At 37.2% G+C, this 23,242-nt stretch overlaps 1 protein-coding gene across 6 annotated transcripts in view; it reads left to right on the forward strand.

Moving 5' to 3' along the window:
* The window catches only part of LOC145263177 (DNA topoisomerase 2-alpha-like), a 206,104-nt gene that overhangs the window by 118,279 nt on the left and 64,583 nt on the right, over positions 1 to 23,242 (forward strand). For all 6 annotated transcript variants that reach the window (XM_080120216.1, XM_080120220.1, XM_080120218.1 and 3 more), the window contains 9 exons: positions 486 to 591; positions 3,206 to 3,315; positions 3,403 to 3,495; positions 5,360 to 5,596; positions 6,843 to 6,991; positions 7,909 to 8,140; positions 9,152 to 9,351; positions 11,579 to 11,714; positions 21,776 to 21,971. In XM_080120216.1, the coding sequence (XP_079976342.1) occupies positions 486 to 591; positions 3,206 to 3,315; positions 3,403 to 3,495; positions 5,360 to 5,596; positions 6,843 to 6,991; positions 7,909 to 8,140; positions 9,152 to 9,351; positions 11,579 to 11,714; positions 21,776 to 21,971 (1,459 nt within the window). The remainder of the gene's footprint in view (positions 1 to 485; positions 592 to 3,205; positions 3,316 to 3,402; positions 3,496 to 5,359; positions 5,597 to 6,842; positions 6,992 to 7,908; positions 8,141 to 9,151; positions 9,352 to 11,578; positions 11,715 to 21,775; positions 21,972 to 23,242) is intronic.

Consider the following 23,242-nt stretch of genomic DNA (forward strand, 5'->3'; position numbering starts at 1 on the left):
AAAAAAAAACAAGGGAGATAAATCCAAAATAATGCATACTTACCAGATTGTTATAATGTCTACAAATTCACTTAAAAATGATTTTCTTCATAAAAATAAAATGGCTTATTTGATGTAATTTTTGGAATATGATTTTGTTTTATCATGGGTCATACAGATTTTTCTTTATTTTTGTTTTTTAATTTAGGGGGAATTCTAGACCAGAGTCCAAGTGATAATTAAGAATAATGTGTATTAATTCACTTCTACCTGCTCATTGCTAATGAAATGAGAAGAATTTACCCTCATGGATTAAATAAAGAGTTCTGTTTGCAATTCTATATGTTTACCAAGTTTGGAGAGAAGATTCTTTTATTCTAAAAGATGTACCTGAAGATTTGAACTAACGTCGACAGGAACATAATGAATATAACAAAGATTAGAATGATAGTTTGATCAATCCGTCTCACCTTTAAAGGGATCTTTACGTTTTTCTCTCTCTGCAGGTGACCAAAAACAAGCAAGAGAAATCTTTTTACAGCATTCCTGAATTTGAAGAATGGCAACGTAACACTGAACAGTGGCATACGTGGAAAGTCAAATACTACAAAGGTTTTTTTTTTTTTTTCATCTTTTATTTCTTGAAGTGTCTGCAGGTTGAAAGACTAAACTTAATATTAAAAATCGATTAAAAAAATTTATTTTATTTCATACCCTTTTTATATGTAGTGTGCTTCAAGACCTTAAAGATAAAGTGTGCAAAACAACTTGGTTTAAAATGCAAAACTATTTAAATAAAGTGAAATTCCTTGCAATTATAACTTGCAATTTCTCTTTATTTTGTGGGTCATTTTTATTAGAATTAAGTGTTAAAAAATTAAATTTTTTTCTCTTTATAAATGTACAATTTTCTATGGTATTAATATATATATATATATTACTTGGTTTACTTCAAATTATGGACAATTTTTTTTTTAATGTTTCAAATTTGGTGTATCCGATAGTGGGTATTTATCTCTTTAGAGAGAGGAAAAAAAAACCCACTCGTTACTATAGTGGCCTGAATCAAGGGTTTTAAGTTTTTTTTTTTATTTAAAAAAAAAAAAAAAATTCAAGTGGTTCTGGTTAGTAAAATTTTTTTAATGGTCTAAATTTAAAATTGTTTTACGGATTTATTATTAAAAAGAAAATTCCAGAATTAGTGTGTTAGCTATGGATCCAATATGAAAAGTCAAATTTGCACTACTACCCCCCCCCCCCAAAAAAAAAAGAAAGAAAAACCAGGTATACTGCCACTTGGGTGTAAGAGACTACCATTTGGGATCCTGTTTAATGGTATTGTGAAGAGTTGAGTAGCGAGATGTCTGTTTCCATTATGTTTAAACTTTTGCATGTCAGTCAGGAAATCTGGAGGGAATTCCAAAGTCTAACAGTTTGAAGGAAAAAAACTATTAGCATAGACAGCTTTCCAGCGCCTAGGAACCTCAACAGTAAAGGGTGGGATTTTGCTGCCTGTTGGGTTAGTCAGGAGTATGTACATCGAAGGATGGGTATAAATGCTAGGAGTTCATCAAAGCACATTCCATTTTAATCCTTATTTACCACAAAATGACGTTAAATTTCTAAGAATTTTTTTCACTTATTTGAAGGCTAAATTTTAATTATAAAATTTTAATTCTGGACCAAACGGCAAGATTTTTACTTTTCTAGAAACTTTGAACATTCATAATTAGGTGTCGGATTTAACTAAATAAATTTACATGCTATTTTTATATTTAGCAAATATTTGTGCCCACATTAAAAGTTTTTAGGTATAATGAAAACATTTTGGTTTAAAATATTTAAACTATAAATGAACTTTTAACGGACCCTTTACATCTTTTGTGCTCATTATTTTTCTTTCTTTTGTAATGCCAACTAATCTTTAGCATTATGATTGGTGAAATAATTAAAATCGACAATTTATGCCTGTCACTATTTCGCAACACTTATCACAAACTTTTTTGTAAAGAAAGTATTAAAGATAAAATGTCGTTTGACATAGCACTTAATGGAAGAATTAAAGACATGTTAATTTTTTATCTAAAAGAATTTTTTAAAAATTGTTGACTAAATTAATTTAACTTGCAATTACTCTCACCTTCTCTTCCAAAATAAAGTGTTTATCTACCTTATAAAATTTTCAGCCAGATTCTAGATGTTTGCTTTCTTCCTTCCTGCTTATATCTATATTGTTGAGTTTAGTAGTTAGCCTAGAGTGGTGTATTTATTAGGCAAAGGTTCACTTAACCTGTAATTAACCTTTTTTCATTTTTGAATTGTCCATATCTATCAGTTATTTGAAAGTCTGTTGTTCCCTCTGCATCATTGTGAACCAGTTCTGTGATTATTAGTGATTATTCAGATGACAATTTATCACATATCTTGTGTTTTGCTTGATGAGATGACACCTAATAGCAGATAATTTTCTCTTTGTCTGTTATGATACATGTTATTTTATAGCAATGGTTATCAATAACAGCACAAAATTTGGGGTTTTATTTTACTTTACAGCATACATACATAATATTCCAAATCTATTGCTGATGACGGAATGGTAAGAACTCTTTTAAAAGCACAGTTGCGCTCTCTCTCTTGTTCTCTTGCCATTCAGAAAAAAAAAAGAGGACTTTCTTACCTTATCCGACTTTTTGTTTGGTGCAGTACTCTGATGTATAGTTTTAACCCCCAGAAACTTTTCCGCTGTTGTGATAGTTTATGTAGCTCTATGAAAAATATAATTTCCAGTATCATTTACACTATATCAGTATCTGAAACAACGACACAAAACAGTTTTGATTGACTTATTTTTATTAGAAACTAACCCTCCCTACCCAGCATTGTTTGGAAGTCTAACAATTTTTGAAGTGGAGGGTGAGTGAGAAAAATGTAATAGGGGAAAATGGTTTTCAACTCAAAAAAAAAGATAGACGATGTCCGTTTGTGAATACAAGATATTACGATCTGTGAAGTATGCAAAACATTCTTGTGGAATCTAACATTGCGAGAATCCAATGCAAAAAGCCTTTTGTGGACACTCGAACGTTCACACCCAGTTTGCCCTTTATATGATAGAAGAAAAAATAAAATGTAAAGATTAAAACAAAAAATAAAAAACAAAAAATAAAGAGATCTGAAATAAAACGTTAAATCTTTAATGGAAAAAATGTGCTTTCTTTACTCATAGGTTTGGGAACCAGCACGGCAAAAGAAGCAAAAGAATATTTTGCTGATATGCAGCGCCACAGAATCCCTTTCAAGTATGAAGGTCCAGAGGATGATGCCTCCATCAATTTGGTAAGTATATCCATTCGCTTCATCATCTTTTATTGTTTGATCTCACATTTGAAAGTATTTTAATTTAAATTTCTATTTCTTACGTAGGCCTTCAGCAAGAAAAAAGTTGATGAACGAAAGGAATGGTTGACAAACTGGATGGAAGAAAAGAAGCGCAGAACAGAAATGGGCCTTCCAGAGGTAAATAATCGTTTTCTATTAGTTTGTATCATTAAAACTATAAGATGCTTGGAGGCCAATGACCTGCTTTCTAGGCACAGGAAACTCCCTAGCTCTGCATCTGATGGAACGCCACAGCATTTCCTACTAGCTCAACTGACTTTGTGTAATCTGGGAATCATTAGTGTCATTTTTATTTTTTTGTAATTTATTGAAAAAAAATTTCTTTCAAAAACAGGTGTGTACACGTACACACACACACACATTAATTTCAGCTGACACTGTACATGTTTGATGTTTCGGTTATACAGAAACATTGGAAATAAGCATGCAGGGTAAAATCTACTGAATATAATGGATCCTTCAGTCTGTTTTGATAGTATCACTATCAAAACATTGATTAAAAAATCTAACTTTTTACCCTACAAACTGTTTTTATAAAACAGAAGGTATCAATGGAAAATCATACTGTTGTATAGTGTCAATTGAAATAAAAAACATTACTTTTGGAGAAAATATTTTTTTTCCTCTATGATATAAAATTACACACATTCTGTTTCACTCCTATAACATGATGGGGCATAAACAGACCAGTGTTTTCCTTGTTGAATTAATTTTTGTTATAAAAAAATTCCCAACTTAAATAAAATTTTTTCTTTTAGTTTCTATTGTCATATGACCGCAAAGAGATGCATGTGATGCTGTTCATTACTTAGATTTAAATTGAATGATGACCCCCCCCCCCAATGTTTGGTCTGCTAAAAGCAGAAACTCTATTGAATTTTTATTTTGACAACCTAAAGTTTCTGATAAACGTAATAGCCCACGGTTTTCTGGATACACATTACTAGGGCCATGACAACAGCATGTTCTTTTCATTGTTTTGACTCTAGTGTGTGTCCGTTGATATATGCTTTATGTAGAGTGATGTGGTTCTCGGTTGATTAACAGGTCAGATATATATACTCAAAGCAATGAAAAGAATATGCTTTTGTCATAGCCCTTCTCATTACTCCCCTGCCCTTCCAGGATCCCATTAACAGTGAAAAGAAAAGACTGTGATGACATTAGAGATGCAAATATGTATCTGAATCAACTGAAAGGATTTATTGTACACTCATCCTTACCTATAAATGATGTATTTGGTGGGCTATTCTTCAACCAGATTTGATTCTCCACTCATGAGTGGTAGGGGTAGCTTTTCAGTAAGCCATTTTTAATTCAAGCTGTTTGTTTATTGATCAAACTGGAGAAGGGAAAATGTCATTCAGTTTTTCTTTTTTGAGGAGCCAATAAAATATCTTTAAACTGGTTATAAATACCCCAGAGAGGAGGTGGGCACTTGCCAGTGACTTGGACGCTAGATACTAACTGGCACATGTCCAACGTGGATCAAATCACAAACTAAAAAGAATAATCCAACCAGAAAACTGAAGTTAAATGACTTAAACGTCCTCTTTTCCCTTATATAGTGGATAGTATGCAATTTGCACCTGCACCTTTCCAATGTCATGTTTTTATCCGTGCATAAAGTACTCTGTAAAATTCAGTTTTAAAAGTTACTCTTCTGGAGGTTGAAGGTTCAGTCCTCAGTGCGGATGACACTCAAAATATAATTACGAATTGCTCAAGACTTCTACCCAGTAATATCTGACTGACTGAGACCATGCTACCCCCACGGATTAAATAAAGAGTTCTGTTCGAAATTCCGTGTAGAGTTTGACAGAAAAATTCCTCAAGTTTGACAAGCTACACCTTGAAGGTTACACCGTCCGAAACATGATGACACCAACATTGTCCATATCTTTATCTTTTATTTTGGATAATTTACAAGAACATGCATCTCTTTTGTCTGTTTTCATGTTTTTTTTTTCTATCGTTCTAGCTTTATCTGTATGGAAAGGGTACGACTCAAGTGACATTCAATGAATTCATCAACCGTGAGTTGATCTTGTTCAGTTACATGGATAACAATCGATCTATCCCATCTTTAGTGGATGGATTGAAACCTGGACAGCGTAAAGTAATTTTCACTTGTTTCAAAAGAAATGATAAAAAGGAAATCAAAGTCGCCCAGTTGGCTGGTTCAGTGGCGGAACTTTCAGCCTACCATCATGGTGAGGTAAGTACTGCTTCCGTCAAGTTTTTCTTTTTCTTTTTGATTTTCAAACTGCCTACTTCATTGGATATTTTGCTTGAGTTGAAAGAAATCTTGACTCTCTGGTTGGTTGATTTGGTGTTAACAGATCAGGCTGTCTGAAGATACTGGCTTCCTGACCTAAATTGATAGTTTTTTTTTTCGCCCCCTTTGCAAAGCTCAATCATGTTCTACAAAGCTAAAAAACAATTTTCCTCCAGAAAATAATCAAACCAAACAGCATGAATAAATATTTAAAGATATAAAGAACTTGAATCATGAAACTTCTTTTAAAAACATTACTGGATTCTGCATTAAATAACTCAAAAAAAGGTTTGCTATGCCGTAAAACAAAACTACCAAACCAATTATTAAAAAAAAAATATTTTACAATATTTTAACAGACAAGGTATTTTAGAAATAGATTCTAAGTAGATACTTCATGATTCATATGAAATATTGGATTGATAATAGCCACTTGTAGGAATGACCCCCCCCCCCCCCAAAAAAAAACTGCGCACTCTGTCTAGCTATCATCTGAAACAACATGCCGTCTCCTGATGTCATCCTACAATGTCCAAGTTTGATGAGGAAACAAAAAAAAATGTGGAGACAAGTAAGGAGGAGCTTATTTAAATTTTTAATTCTTTGCACGTGGAATTCAAAAAGAATCAATTATTTTGAAATCGTGCCAAGCAGCATTTTTTTTTTTTTTGTTTCTTTAAGGTTCCTTTAAGAATATCAAATATGTTTCAATGGATTTTTGATGCCATGGACGTTTTTAATTAAATGGTGAATCTCCTGCAAAGTATGCTATTGAAAGAGTTACTTGTCTGCTAGAATATGTAATTGATAAAAAGCAATTGAAATTTTGATATTTAAAAAAAAAAATTTTTTTTTCTTCTTTCTATAGCATAGAACAGTGATAATATAAAAAGTAATGGCTAGCCAAAATCAAGTATTGATTTGGCAAATGCTTTCTTATGTATGTCTAACTTTAAAAATCTGACCGACTTGATTTCATATATTAGATGTAAATCTTGAGCTGAATTTTATTCTAAAATATCTTTACTGAATTGTCACTTCAATCAGCATTATTTTCAAGCTGTATCATTTTGAGGCCCATGAATTGATTCAGATTTTATAAGCTATAAAGAGATATGACTCTTTCTTTTGTCAGTTTTCACTGAATATAAAAATTTCTTCTAATACTTTTTTCATTTTTCTATAGATGTCCTTAATGAGCACCATCATCAATTTAGCTCAGAATTTTGTTGGTTCCAATAACATCAACTTGTTGCAACCCATTGGTCAGTTTGGAACACGTATTCACGGAGGTAAAGATGCTGCAAGCCCCCGATACATTTTTACGAATTTAAGGTAAATGCAAAATCAGCTTTGTTCTTTGGTTTTAGCTGCACAGGTGGATAATCGACTGGAAAAGAAATTTCACTTCAGATTAAGATTTGGTCCAAAATTACTGAAATCCAACTTTCGCAGAAGTGTCTAAAAGTATTTTCTTTTTTTTTTTCAAAAAGTTGAAGACTTATGTAGACAGAACTGGTACTATTAAAATGAGCAACTTTTTGTGCTTCAGAATTTATTTTTCTACATGGCCATTATCATTCTCCATGCACTTTTGGCAGAAATTTAATGACACATCTCTACTTCTGACACACATCCATGACAGGTTGCTTTCTTAGTCTCACACTATCAATATCGGCAACAGAAAGATTAATGCATGAATTTCAGTCATTATAGCAATGCAATTTATAATGCCCTTTGATCCATTGAGGCAGAAAAATAAAAAAAAATAAAAACTGAGGGCTTACTTTTGGAATGCCCCTTATTACTTTTCTGTTTACTCTTAAATATTTAAATAAAAGATGTGATGGACATGTGAAAGTTTAAAACTAAACGAATTATGAACTTAAATCTTTTTTTTTTTTTTTTAATGCGTTTTTCCTCTTTGCTGAGAGCATCTACATTTATTACATAAGTTCTCACTTCCTATGAGCATCGCTGCTAATATTGTAAAATTTTTTTTTTTTCACTTAATCCTTTTTAAAAGAAAATTAATTTTTAAAATTTGGTTTTATAACCATTTGGTAAAATAAATAATTTAACTATCAAATATTATTGAATTACATTTTCAAAAAATATTTTTGTTTGGAGGGAGGGGACAAATTTGAAACTTGACATTTTAAAAGAAAATGAAATCGAGTAAATTTTAAATTTGACATTTAAAAGAAAAATCTCTAATGTCAATATTAAAAAATTTTTTTTTTTTCTTGCAGTCCTTTGGCAAAACTGATTTTCAATCCCAATGATCTTCCTCTATTGAAGGATCTTTATGACGATAATCAAAAGATTGAACCAGAATATTATGTCCCCATAATTCCTATGATTCTGGTGAATGGTTCTGAAGGTATTGGAACCGGATGGAGTACAAAAATTCCTAATTATGATCCACGAGAAATCGTGGCTAATATCAAAAGATTATTAGATGGCAATGAACCACTCCTCATGGTAAGTAAGATGCATGTTATTTTTTTTATCCAAAAATGGAAATCCTCATGTGTTAAAATTCTCCAGAGAATATAACATTTTTCGGAATTTCTTAGTTCCTATTGTTAGAATTTCTTGCAGATCAGAAATATTTGAATTTTAAAGGGATTGGAGTGTATCTTAAATTATCTAAATAAATTGAAATTTGTAGAATCTTACTAAATCAGGGCTCTATGGACAAGTTTCTCTTTAGATGACCTTTGACAACTAAATATTCTTGTTTACTACCCAAACCCACGTGATTTTTAGAATATGACATCTTCGTTATATTTATAAATAAGTGTAATTCTAAATATACACCAAATTTTATGTTGATACTTGAAGGTATAAACATTCTAGTTTATTTAGATATTTTTTAAACAGCCTGCGTTAACAAAACAAAAAATGTTTTATTGTTTAAATAATTTAACTTTGTTAAAAAAAAAAAAAAAAAGTTGTAAAAATGTTTCATTCAGTAGTGAGCGTTGGAAGATTGTCAGTGAAAGAAATGCAATTGCCAGAAGATACGCGTTTCATTATTTCAAGTTGAGACTTTGAAAAACCACTCGTAAATGCAACTATTTCACTCGCAATGTAGAGCCCTGTAAATTGTCTAATGTCAATCATTCAAACTTGATATGGATTTGGCATTTTTAGGAGCCGAAGATAAACCTAGCTCTTTAAGTGACTCAACAGGTAACTTTTTATTTCTCTCTCTCTCTCTCTCTATATATATATATATATATATATATATATATATAGTTTGATATTTCACACAAACTTCTAGAGATGTATTTCGATAATGAGTGGCTGGTGATTTTTTTTTTTTTTTTTTTTTTTTTTAATCCAATGCACAAAAATAAAATACCAATTAAACTATCTAAATATCCACCATTAAATTGTGCAAAGAATTCCAAAAAGTTTTTTATTAAATTAAACTAGTTTTTGTTTGTAATTTTCTTGTAATTATTTTATTTATTTTTCTTTTTAAAGGTTCCGTGGTTCAAGAATTTCCGAGGAACTATTGAAGAGCTAAGTGACCATAAATGTTCCGTAAGTGGAGAGATTTCCATCTTGGATGATAACACAGTTGAAATTAGTGAACTCCCAATTCGTACCTGGACACAAAACTATAAAGAGGAAATACTTGAACCCATGGTGCATGGATCAGAAAAGGTCGCAGCTGTAATCTCGTAAGGGTTTTTCTTTTTTTTTACACACACTTTTTGTCATAGCAACTATATTAATCATTTATGCCTAGTCACAAGTAAACACATGTGAACCTGCATTTGTGTATGATCATCTGCTCATTGTTTGGATTCAATATTTGATTTCACACTTAGTGTCAATGTGTTCTTGCTCAGTGCTGTAACAAAGGTTTTCATTTCTAAATAAGATTACAATTTTGACAATATTTTATTTTTCACAATTTGTCACAATGATATTTAGTTGCTCGACTAAATGACAATCACTTAACTGAACACAAAATAAACCAATCTGCTCTATCCACAACCAATCTGAAAGAATTTACTGCACTGCAGTCTTGATTACAGAAAATGTTTTCTTAATATGAATTATGACACAACTTTAATGTATGCTATGTAATGATTTACATGTTGAATTTTTTTTAAAAAATTGCTGTTAAATATTTATTGAAATATAAAAATACAATAATTTAATAATAAATTAAATCTTAAAAATCTTGTTCCAAAATAATTTATGAAATAAAATCCTATTTTGTTTTTTTATAAACAAGTTAATCTTTAATTTTTTTGTAAATAGTTAAAGTAAACAAAAGCAAAGAATTATTTTGTAATCCTGCAAAATGCCAAAGGAATTTGGAGTTTTCTAGAAAATCATTTCTAGTTTTAAAGTTCTCATTAAAAGATTGGAGATTTTTTAACCTAGTTACATCCAATAATTTTATAGAGATTTAAAACACTATCATAACAGAATTAGGTATAATTTTATAACAATTTAGTTCTTTATCTTAAAACTAAACAATTCTGTAGTAATTGAATTTAACTTTTAAAATCCTTCCCCCCAAAAATTGTAAGAAATGTAAATCACATAATTTTTTAAAAAATAAAAAGGAAAAAATGAAACAAAATGTCGGACTCTCCAACAACAATAAATATATAGTTTTAAATTTTAATTTAATGATCAAGCGATATAATTATAGTTTAAATCCGATTAAAAACAATAAAATATTAACGAGGACTCAACAGCTATGTATTTCCTTGTATTTTTGAATTACATTCAATAGTATATTTTGAATTATGTTTCTCTAAGTCTTTCATTTTACAATAAACCTGTTCTGGTACGAGTTAAATGTAGCTGTGTGTTAGTAAAAAAAAAGGTTATACTTACCACCTCAATTATAAGTACAGGCTTTATACAATTTTATAAATTCATTAAGATATTTTAAGTTTTACCAAAATAATGGATTTCAGTTTTAATAATTTTTTTTTTAATTATCTAAAGAGATTTTGCACATCCTATACATCTGATGGTGAGACCCCAACTTAAGGATTTTGTGAAATTATTCTGACACAGACGCTTGGAGACTTTTAAATTATAATATAAAAATCTAAAATGTAATTTTATTGTTGCTCTATTTTAGCTATTCGATACACAATTACACTTTTTAACCAAATTATAACTTTTTTTACTAGTGTAAATTGTGTAAATCCAGTGGTTTTTAGATTAATCTATGTAATTTATTAAAAATGCTGCTTTTGGAATGTATTCCAGGGTAAATATAATTTAGGAAAAAAAATTACCCACTTTTTGGGTAAAATAATGGCCATTGACAGCTAAATTTTCTTTAAATAAAACATTTTTATATTTAAGATTGTAGCAATCAAGTTATTTTTTAAAACACACATTTGTTTTTACTGTAAAAATAATTGTCAGCTAAATATTTTTGAAATCCAAAAAATGTCACATTTTGAAGTGTATTTAAAATTGTACTGTTTTTGTCGACAGGATGACATAATTGGATTTTGAAATAATTTTTTATGGATAAAGTCTGAATTGTTCATCTTGGTGACATCTGATTAATCATGTTGGTGATAATCTTTTCATCTTTGTTGATCAGATGATCTTATTTTCTAAAAATGTGTAAAAGGTGATAATATGAAATGTCTTAGTAAATTTATATTATTTCATTAAAATGACAGTAAATAAAATTTTCTTCTGCAACGAATATTTAACAAGCATGTCATGTCTTTATTTCTAAGTATAACTGAAATGTAAGGAAAGATAACTGTTAAAGATTAGAATAAAGAGTTATCTTCCTTGCATAACATTTGTCTTTCTATATTATAATGTCAGTTACACACAAACTGAATCGTAAATAATACCAAATATATATACAATTAATTTAAATTATTTGAACATTTTGTTTTGTGTTTCCAGTGACTATAAAGAATATCACACCGACGCAACTGTAAGATTCATTGTGAAAATGTCAGCTGAAAAACTTGCAGCTGCAGAATTGACAGGTCTACACAAATTCTTCAAATTACAAACTACATTTTCTACAAATTGTATGGTAAGTTGGATATTTATGCATTCAAATTGGGAAAATGTCAAATGCGAGAAAAGTGATTTTTAATAAATTTTCAACAATACAACACAATGTGGTAAAGTACAGAAACTACCCTGTAAGAAGTCAAGAAGAGATGAAGCTATCTATTCCAGATTCCATAAATGGTCATTAAAAAGAACTTCCATGGTGTAAAATTTGTCGTGTCCCATACATCACAAGACACTTTACGATAAAATATACTGATTTAATCCCCATGTAAGAAAGATATATTATTTTAACATGGTAACAAATACATTGAGGACATTGTGAAAGCTGCTGCAAAGACGGTGGGCTCTCTCTTCCATACTAGAAAATTACTAAGAGTATCCTGTATCTTTACAAAGCCACCGTTTGTCTATGCATAAGTATTATTGTAACATCTGGGCTGGTACATCCACCACTAGTCTCACTCACTCCCTATTAAACAGGTTCCAAAATGTCTGTAATCTGATGTCTACCAACAAAGTTTTAACTTCTGTCTCATTGCCACAATGTTTCATCCCTATGCCTGTTTTGCAAATACTTTAATAGAATGTCCTCTGATGAACTCTTTGGACTGGCACCCTCTCGACTTATATACCCCCGACAAACTTATTTAGCAGCAAGATGTCATTCCTTCACTGGAAAGGTCCATAGATGCTGGGAAACCTTTTACTCAAACCACTAGACTTTGGAATTCCCTTGCTATTGCCTGCTTCCCTGATTGGTCTAACATTCAGAAGTTCAAATGTAATGTGAACAAACATCTTGCTAATGTGTTTGTTGTAGACATGGTCCTGAATAGTAGCCCCTAATGTCCAAGTGGCAATATGCCTTGTTTGCGGCAAACAAGTGTTTAAAATAAAAAATTTAAAAAACAAATTGGTGAATTGTTTGATATCAGGGTAGAACTTAGACAATAAACTCATACTAAAAAAGATATATCATCTATAGTAAAGTTATTCTGAAATAATCTATCAAAATACAGAGAATTTTAGTTGTCATCCTCCTCTCATTCCTTTATGATTTTCTTTTTAATTAAAAATTTATTTGTAATGAATTTACTTTCATTTTTATAAAATGAAAATTTTTTTAAATTAAAAGAATAATGTGAGGTTCAAGGCTGAGGACAGGGGTACACAAAAATGTTTAATCATTTCTGACCAACGTATATGAATAATATTCAGTTCTTGTCTAGAATTCTTCAATGTTAGAACAAAAATAAAGAAAATCTGTATGATGTATGTAGCTGTGACTAAACGAAAATTTCATAGTCTAAAAATTATGTGAATGAATCTAGTAGTTTTATTGTTCCTATTTACTATGCCTCCCCACGGGACAGAGTTAGACACCAGGGTCGTTTTTTAACGTGGAGAAAAGGTACAAAAATAAAAATTGTCTCAGTCGTGAAGGATCTCCCCTCCACCGAAAGAGAACAAGAAATAGAAGTGCAGCATCTGAAGAACATATACTACACTTTGAGATATTAAATCTTTTATTCATGTTAAAAAAATACAGAAAAAAAAACAGCGATGAACAAAAAACTTAGGCACATGGCCAACTCAAAAGGGGGGATTTTGGGGGTCGTTGGTCATCCTTGTCACTCCAGAACTAAACAAAGTCAAAAGTTTCTCCCAGCTAGTATCTTCCTTCACCATAATACCGCATTCACCCTTTCGTATTGGGGGACGTCCTAGTAACTCCCAATTTTTAAAACATTTTTTATTGACGTGTAAAAACAAAAAAGATAACAATAAAATGGTAACAATAATTCATTTGTGTCGAGGGCGGGGGAAGAAAAAACAAAAGGTGATTAGTAGGACCCTCCCAACCCCGTCTAATTGATAGACTGCCCGTTCCACTAGGTTTGTAAAAGGAACCTCGCTTCTGCGGGTCAGTCTCTAGGTGGGGATGCCCTCTAGATGGGGGTGAATGGAGAAAAGAAAATTTTTGTGGGTAAGGGATGGAGGTTAGTTTGTATTTCTTTTTCTCCAAGATGGGTAAAATTTAGAGGAAGGGGTGAGAACAAAAATTGCAGGTAAGAGGGGATGGGGATCTTGGAGGCTTCCTAATCGGGGAGGGATGGAACACACACTCAGCTAGCTGAGAGACTACTTGTTTAATTGTTCTTTACAGAACTGCGCGTTCCACACCTAGGCGGGGAACACGTATTCAAATTTGGCTCCTCTTCGTACACACAGACTTGCCACATGTATCCATCTTCTGTCAAATGCCGCGCGATGCAGCCTTCTTCTATCACATCTGATCTTCACCCGTAGTTGGTGTTTAAAGAAGGCGATCAGATCTTGATCAGAAAAAGACAACACCCCCCGGCAACCTTGCAGACGCGACGTCCAAATCACCATTCTCGCCACGGCCAGGATCGTAACGTAGACCATTTGTCTTTCCCGGTCCCACGGCGGCCTCACGTTGTCCACAACATTGGATACAGTAATTGGGCGAGGATGCTCAGGATCGATGCGAGCCATCACCCCACCGACATACGACCAGTACTGGCGGAGTTCGCGGCAATCGAAGAAAGCGTGATCCGTAGTTTCCACTGCCGTTGTCCCACAACGGGGACAATCAGGCGACTCCAAAAACCCAGAACTGCATTGTATGTTGTTGAGTGAAAGTGCATTTCGGGCCAATCGCCAGGTCAGAGAGAACTCCGAATTGTTCAGATGACTCGAACCTGGCGCCCAGCCCCACGCGGAGCGGATCTCACTCTGCTGCCACCCCAAACGCGCGCATAGCGGGTCGTCAGCGGCCCCCTTCACTAGATCCCTGTGGAGTTCCCTACGGGTAGCAGTCACAAGGTCACTGGACCTTGGTAGTCGTTTTAGCGCGGCTCGGCACTCTTTCATGGAGGCAGATTCTCCCCGCGGCCTGCGACGGCTCTCGATGGAAGGGTCGAGAACGAGGTCGGGGAAGGCGGCAGTAACCACGGGGTGCCACGGTTGGTCCTCCTGCATATAGTGGCTCAGGAAGGCCAGCCTCTCAGCATTTCGATGACACTTCAAGTCCGGCATTCCCAAGCCTCCCTCACACGGACGTTGAATACAGACCTGTCTGCTCACCCAGTGTCTTCCTCTGTCCCAAAGGAGCGAGGACAAGAGTTCGACAAGAGCTTTTAGGTGTTGTGCAGGCAGGGGAAGTACGGCCAGTCGGTAAAGGATGAGAGGAAAGACGTAAGTGGCGCACGCCTCAGCTCTACCCTTTAAGGAAAGTTTCCTAGGAAGCCACGAATTGACTGCAGCCTCCACCTTTGACCGTACCTCCAACCAATTCTTGTCAAGCTGGAGACCCGGTCCGAACCACACGCCGAGGATCCGGACTGGGCCATCTGTCCAGCTGAAGGGCGCAGGGAGGTTTGCGTTGCCACTCCATGCGCCCAACCGCAGTCCTACCGACTTGTTGCGGTTTATCTTGGCCCCTGTGATTCTTTCGTACTATGTGAGTGCCTCCGACACGACCTCAATGTCTCTGAAGCCCGACACGAAGATCGTGACATCATCGGCGAAAGCGGATACCTTGGCAGCTGAGCCGCCAGGCAGAGCCATTCCGCGCAGGGCCGAATTTGCCTCCCCATGTCTCAGCTTGCGGAGAAGAGGCTCCAAAGCCAGGACATAAAGCAGGGGCGACAGCGGACAACCCTGACGAACCGACCGAGAGATAACAAAGGGTTTTGAGCGCTTTCCGTTCACTTGCACGACAGCCATGGGCTGTCGATACATTATGGAGATCCACTTGCAAAAGTCCGGTTTAAAACCGGCGGCCTCTAAGACAGATGCCAGGAAACGATGGACTGATCTAAGTTTATCAGCGCGGCTTCCGTGTCGTCATCTATTCCCCCCTCTAGGATCATGCGGATCAGGTGCAAGTTGTTCTGAATCGATCTCCCCTTCACAGCGTAGTTCTGTTCCGGTTCAACCAACCCGTCGATAACAACCTGCAGCCGATTCGACAGGACCTTGGCCAAAATCTTCAACTCTGTGTTTAGCAGAGTTATGGGCCTGTAGTCGTCTAACTCTTCCCCTCCATGCCCGTCACCTTTCTTCAGCAATGTGATCACTCCCTTGGTCACCTGCCCTGGGATGGATCCCTGAGCAAACCAATGGTTGAACATATCCGTCAGAAGAGGCAGAAACATGGGCGACAGCCTCAAGTACAGTTCGTATGGCAGACCATCAAGTCCTGGCGATTTGTCACAGCTGACCTGCTTCAGCGCAGTAAAGACCTCCCGCTCCGTCACCCGGCCCTCGCAACTAGCCGCCTCGAGGCGGGGAGAGTCGGCCAAATAGTCGCTAAACTCAAGGACCGGAAGATCGGGCTTCTGCGTAAAACGCTCCTCGAAATGTTCTCGAAACCCCTCGCAGATCTCCCGAGTCGATTTCAGGGTGCGTCCATTCGGATGTTTGATTTTTGCAATGTATTTGTCCGAGCCACGCCTAGAAACCTCACGGCGCACGTCTGCATCAGAATTGACTGCTTCGTTGCCTATCTTTCTAAGCCTAGCTCTAACTACTTGGCCTTCGTAACGCTCGCTAGTCTCGCGTAGAAGGTCCTGCTTAGCTAGTTCCTGACTAACCCTATCACCCTCCCCCGTAGCCTGGGTTAGTTTCTGCTCTAGCTTCTTCTTCGTCTTGGCCTTATCTAGTGCGAGGCGCTGGGCATACTTGACGGAGAAGCTTCTGATCTTGGCTTTGAGACCTAACCACCACTTACTCCTGGTAACCACCCCCACTAGTGCCTTTTTAATCAATTCTCTTAACTGATCTTGGAAGTCTTGTATCTCCAGAAGGGAGGTGTTTAACTTCCAGTACCCCGCTAACTTAGGCCTATTTCCTAGCTTCAGCCGGGCCATAACTAATTTATGGTCCGTCTGGCCTAGCCAAGTGAACGTGGGACAAGATAAGAAGTCTACTTCGCCTCTCCTAACTAACATCCTGTCCAAATAGGTATTTGGATAGGAGGAAACGCTATTGGTCCACGTCCACATCTCCCGCCCCGGATGCTCGAACCGAAACCTGTCGACCAGACCGCATCTAGCCATCAGATCAGCCAGGCTGGACTCGCACCTCTCCGATCCTCTAGCTCCACCTCCTACCTTATCTATGTCGGGGTCTAAGATGGAATTCCAATCCCCCATTAGCACTACCCGCTCCGACAATCTACAAACGCGTCAAGCTGACTGAAGAATGAGACCCTCTCACGAGCGGTGCTGGGCGCATGAACCGCAATCACCCGAAACACAGAATCTTTTACGGCAACATCGGCCACAACCAGCCTACCCACCGCATCTCTATGGACAACGTCGACCGTCGCCGACAGGGTACGTTTAACCAGCACGGAAACTCCCTTCCCCCGCGGGCTGCCATATGCTGAGAAAACCTCAAAGTCTCGGGCCAGCACCTGACAGTCCACAGAGGAAACGAAATGCGTCTCCTGAATCGCAGCAACATCCACTCCCAGGGACAAGAGGTCGTGCCGGAGGCGAGCCGCCCGGCCCGATGATCTCAAGCCCCTCGCATTCAGACTAGCCAAATTCAAAGCCATGGTACCTACCTTAAGGTGTGTTACACTCAGCTCCAAAGTCAGCCGGGGAAAGGACACCGACGTTGTGTGCAATGCTCAAGGTGGTCAGGTTTTTCATGTCCTGACCTTCTCTCACAATGCCGCCGACATCCAAAGGGTAAGTCAATTTAAGGGCCCTATAGAGTGACGGATGGACCAACACTGGGACCCTTCCCTTGCATTGTTTTGCGAGTTCCTCAAGGGAAGGGTCATTTTTCCTAATCAGTTCAATTCCCGGACCAGCCCCTTCAGCGGCTTCCAGCATTGTCCACACGTTGGTTTTGCAGGCCTCAGGAAGCCTGACGAAAGTTGTTAGCCGTGGGGCGTCCGGGAAATTAGAGGGGACATTAACGTCTTTTCCCCCTATCTGTTGGAAGTCCAGCAGAGGTTTTAAATTTTTTCTCTGCCGGTGTGGTAAGCCCATTGCCACAGACAGGGGGTCTACAAAACAAAGTTCCTCTCTCGTTTCGAGGGCGAGAGTCCCTGTTGGAGTGAGTCCGTAAGTGGGAGAATCTGAAGGGTCTCTCCCCCTCCCGGGTTCATTCTTTTCTTTCTGGGATGGCGGCTCAATTTGCATTGGTGTGGGGACGAGTGTCTGTGTGGTGTCTGGTGTTGGTGTTGGTGCGGTGTCTGGTGTTGGTGTGGTGTCTTGTGTTGGTGTTGGTGCGGTGTCTGATTTTGGTGTTGGTGCAGTTTCTGGTGTTGGTGCAGTGTCTGATGTTGGTGTTAGTGCGGTGTCTAGTGTTGGTGCTGTATGTGGTATGGGGGTGGAAGTGGGTTGTGTTGTTGTTAGAGGTGGTGTATGCTCACAGGGAGTGGGGGCTGCCTTTTCTTCCCCTTTCCTTTTCTTTTTTATTCTTTTGAATGAACCGGGGAGTGGTGAGGTTGAGTTCCTCTCCCTCTCACTAGCAGATTCATCCTCAGAGGAGCAGTGTTTTCTTCGCTTGATCCCCGTCTCAATTGGTGTGGGGACCGTTGGTTGTTGCTGCTCCTCTAATTGTTGTTTCTCCGGTTGATGCTGTTGCTTTTCTGGTTGCTGCAGCCGTTTTTGTTGCTGCTGCTGCTGTTCTGGCTGTTGCTGCTGCTGCTGTTTTTGTTGTTGCCGCTGTTTTCGTGGCATTGGTTGTGGCATTGGCCGCGGCAGCTGATGTTGTTGCTGCGGCTGGTTCAACGGCTGGTTTGGCTGCTGCTGCTGTGTCTGCTGCCATGGCTGTTGCTGCGGCTGTTGTGGAGGCTGCTGTTGTTGTTGCTGCCTCAGTTGTTGGGTTGGTTGTGGGACGGTGGCAGATGGGATTGTGGGCTTCCGTTTCCGCCTCATTACCGTGATCCATTCCTCCCCTTTTGCCTCCTGCACAGTTTTGGGTTTCCTCGGTGCTGGGGTTGGTGCTCCGGTTGCAGGAGTTGTGACAGCCTGTTTGGACACTGGTGCTGTCTCAGAGGTTGGGACCGCCTTTAGTGTCACTTGAGTAGGAGTTGACCTTTGAGGGCAGCTCTTGGCCATGTGACCCTGTTTTTGGCAGAACCAGCAGTGCGGACGACGCCCCTCCACTACTACTGTCATAGTTGCCTCCTTAAATGTCAGCTGTGCTGGTATCGCCTGGAAGCCTTCTTTCTTTAGCCTCATGGCCACAGTGTAGCTGCCCAAGTGCATGCCGGTTTTTGACCGCACTGGGGTTATTTTTTCCACCTCGCCGAACTGTGTGAAGAAGGATCCCAGGATTTCTGCTGATATTTGCATAGGTACATTGAATACCTGCACCCGGGTCCTTGTCCTGCCCTGGTATTCGGGCTTTAGTTTTATTCTCCCATACTTAATTTCCTGTAGGGAGAGTTTCTCCGCATCTTCCTTGGTGGGTAGGAGGATGTCCCACATGGCGTAGCTCCTCTGGTACAGGTATAATACCGGGATGTTTAGCTTGTGTAGGAGCCCTGCCATGTCTTCCTTTTTCATCCCTAGGAGGCGGTTTTCCGGCATATCCGAGATGATGAGGGAGAGCACTCTGTTTTCGATTGCCTCCCAAGCGCCTGGCACTGGTTTAATTTCTGCCCCCTCTATGTATTGTCTGTACTTGGTCAAGTACAAGTCTCTATACTCTTGAGGGGACAGTTGCTTCTCTAGTCTTCCCCCATGCCGACCCTCTTGTTGGTGTTGGATCTTTGGTGAGGTTGGACTGTTTTTGCTGTTCCTTGGCGGAAGGGTTGCTATTTTGAGGGGCATTTCCCTTTCCGCTTTCCTTTGGGACCGACTCTCCCTGCTCTATACTTCTTCCAGGAAATACTTCCCTTTTTGGGGAGTCGGCCTCCTGGGGAGCATTGTCCTCTTTATTGTCCTTGGGAGCTTTTGCCCCTTTTGTTTTGGGGGGGTCTAGGCTGTATGCCCCCTCGTTTTCTTGATTTGCTCCCCTTTTGGGACAGTAGCCCTCCTGGGGAGCACTGTCTCTCTTATCGTCCTTTGGGGCTACTGCCTCTTGATTTTTGTTGTCAGAGCGGGATGCCCTGTCCAACATTGTTTTTTCTCCCCTTTGTGGGGAGTCGCCCTCTTGGGGAGCACTGTCTCCCTTATCGTCCTTTGGGGCTACTGCCTCTTGATTTTTGTTGTCGGAACGGGATGCCCCGTCCAACATTGTTTTTTCTCCCCTTTGTGGGGAGTCGCCCTCTTGGGGAGCTGCTGGTGAGTTTTCTCCCTTCTGGGGGGCGTCCTTCGGTTTAGTGTCCGGGCGGTATGCCCCGTTGCTTTTTGCTTCCCCTGTTGGGGAGTCGTCCTCTTGGGGAGCAGTTTTTCTTGTGGTAGCCCCCTGGCTGGGGGTATCGGTGGTCCCCGGGCTGGGGGTGTCCATTTTTGAAAAAAGCTCTCTCTTCCCTGTATAATTCACCAAAATGAGTGACGTGGAGTCGGCGTCCAAAGTGGGAGCCGACTTTGGCGCCAAAAAGAAGTGGCGCCAAAGGCGGCAAGAGGGGAGATAGAACTGAGAGAGGGAGTGGGAAGTTAGTGGAGGGAAGAGAGAAAGTGTTTCCGACCCTCCCTCGCGGGAAGGTCGTAAATTATCAGCTCGGATCCCCCCATGAGGGGGGAGAGCAGAGAAAGGCAGACCAAGTGGGGGTGCGGACAGAACGCTACCCAACAAGCTCGCCGGGCACGAGAATGTGTCGCCAGAACAACACTGCCTATCGCTGTGTATGTATCAGAGAACAGATACTACACTTTGATCTTGTCCCGAAGACCAAGAATAGTAGTTTTATTGTTGTATAAAAATATTTTTAAGCAATTAATGATAATTTATGGGCACTATAACAAATCTCATAAGCTTGAATTATTTTTGAGTTGTCTCTCTTCGTTTTTTTTTAATTATATAATTAAAAAACGAAATCTTTAAAACACTTTGGAAGGATGAGATTTTCTCATGTTTTCCTTATGAGGAAAATGGATTCCATACTGTTCATTGTTAAAGTGTTTTTTATTCAATATGTCTGACAAAAGGCTGTTCTTGTGAAAATTTTCAAATGACATAAGCTTTGAATTTGTCCGAATAGTCTTGAAACAATTGTAACAATGAAATACACTATTTGTTGCTATCAATCTATCCCTTGATGTATTGATTTTGTTAAAACATATATGTATGCATGTATATGTATATATAGTTTTTTTGAAAAATATATTTAAATATATATATTATATTTAAAAAAAAACAATATATATGCCACTCCCCATATGTGAGTACCAAATTGGTTAAAGGGAAAATTATTCCCAACTCTCATTTAGCTGAAAAATGCACTTTCATAAATAATTGAATTCATTCAAAATGTATCGCAAAAACAAACAACACGTGTGTGTGTGCGTTTTCAAAATTACTAAGACTGTTGCTTTTCCGTTACTCATAAAATTTGATTTTCTTATTTAAAAAACAAAACAAAAACTATTTAGTTAATTTATGTGTTTTTTGGAATACATGGTATGGTTTTGTCATAGGTACATACATCATACAGATTTTTTTTTTTTTTTAAAATAAATATGCGGGAATTCTGGGCAAGAACCTAATATTCGATACTAGTATCATATTGCTACCGACATGTGCCGAATTGTATGTCTATAATTTGACTGGTGCTACCAGTTTCATATGAAAGTAAAAAAAATGATATATTTTCAAATCATTCTAATCTGATTATGCTAATTACGATTTTGGGGTAATTTCATAAATGTAACTTAGATCCACCAGAATTTTGTTTTTTAAACATTTTAATCAATTTTTAATAATTGACACTTTGTTTTTAGGTGTTCATTTATTTTTAATATTTTTTTTTTTTCACAAAAATTTTTTTAAACTTGTTAATTTTTACAACACAAACTTCCATCAAATATTTTTGTTTTGTTTGTTACATTGCATGCATTTCATACTTTGCCTAACCATCTTATCTGACTTGAAAAAATGGTCTTAAAACCAAGGTAAATCACTTAAAATTTTTGTTTCTAGGTGCTATTTGATCATAATGGGTGTATTAGGAAGTATGAAAAGGTGGAACAGATACTACGTGAATTCTTTGATCTTCGACTTGACTTCTACAAACGCCGGAAGGATTACATGGAAGGACTTTTGCATGCAGAATCTTTGAAACTCGACAACATTGCGCGATTTATCATGGAAAAAATTGACGGTGTAATTAAAATCGGTAGGAGATTTTTTGTAACTATCTAAATTTATTTTCAGTAATTTTTTTGCAAAACATAAACATTAGGACATGTATTTCCATGGAACCTGTAAATGGTAAATGCCACAAAAATTCTTGTTTGCCCTTGATTCCTTCATTTCACTAGTTTTCCTTTATCCACTGTTTTTTTGTTGTCTTCTAGTTTACCCCTTTTTTGCACTCTTCCACCATCTCTTGTAAACATCATTCATTTTATCTTTTTCTTATGATTTAAAATAGTGTATCATCTCTTAAATGTATAAGGAAGCCATTCAGTTTTTCATTGAAAAGACTGTACTGCCTTGATTGGAGGCTCACTACTCATTCTCAAACTCATCGTAAAGGATTTAATCTATATAAATAAATTTTTAATAAAAAGGAAACGTGCACTGAGATCCTCCCTAATCAAAGGGAAAGTGTTAAGACTGTGCAGTGTCATAAAAAATAGTTGATGTTAAAGTATATCTAGAAGAAATGGCAGAAAGGCACAAAAAATAGTTGAACCCTTGAGTCAATACTCTGGTTTGAGTTGTAAGCATTATCACACACACACACACACATCAAACTATATATATTGATTGATTTTTATACCAACAGACACTAGTATTTCATGCTTATGCAATCATCAGTGTAGGAAGTGACAATTACTACTGATCAGGAGATTCGAACATGGTCTACAAAGACACTCTACTTAACTGGCTAGCATCATATACTTTAGGCCACTGGGACAACTACTATTAGAAAGGAATTAAGTACCTATGAATGCCATTTTCAGTGGGTTTTCATCGTTGGCAGTCATACAGAGTATTCAACAACAGGAAGTTGGAATATTGCATTTTGTTAAAGTTGACCGCTTTTTAATCCCCTGATGCTGCAGTATTAAGAAAAAGTAAACAAAATACCAGAAGGTGCTGAGGAATGTGGTGAAGATACCAAGTAACTTTGTTCTTAACACTTCATGTTTGTCCAATTAGTATAGAAAGAATGAAAACAAATTCAAAATTCACTATTGTAGTTTTTTTATGCTGAAGTTATAAGCTCTATAGGTTCAAATTCCAATATGTATCAAATATTGTTTTTAATGTCACTAATTTTCAACTCTGTTGCTAATGTTTACCCATTCACTTAATCTTTATCGCAAATCTGAAACGTCCCACCAAAGCTATAATTAAAAGTAATGCTTTAAGCTCTATTTATAAGAAAGTCCAAATAGGTTAGTAGAACCTCAGACTGAAGATTTTATGGTTTTGGTT

Source organism: Euprymna scolopes, chromosome 38, assembly GCF_053919585.1.
Source record: "Euprymna scolopes isolate OS-2025 chromosome 38, ASM5391958v1, whole genome shotgun sequence".
Lineage (NCBI taxonomy): Eukaryota > Metazoa > Mollusca > Cephalopoda > Sepiida > Sepiolidae > Euprymna > Euprymna scolopes.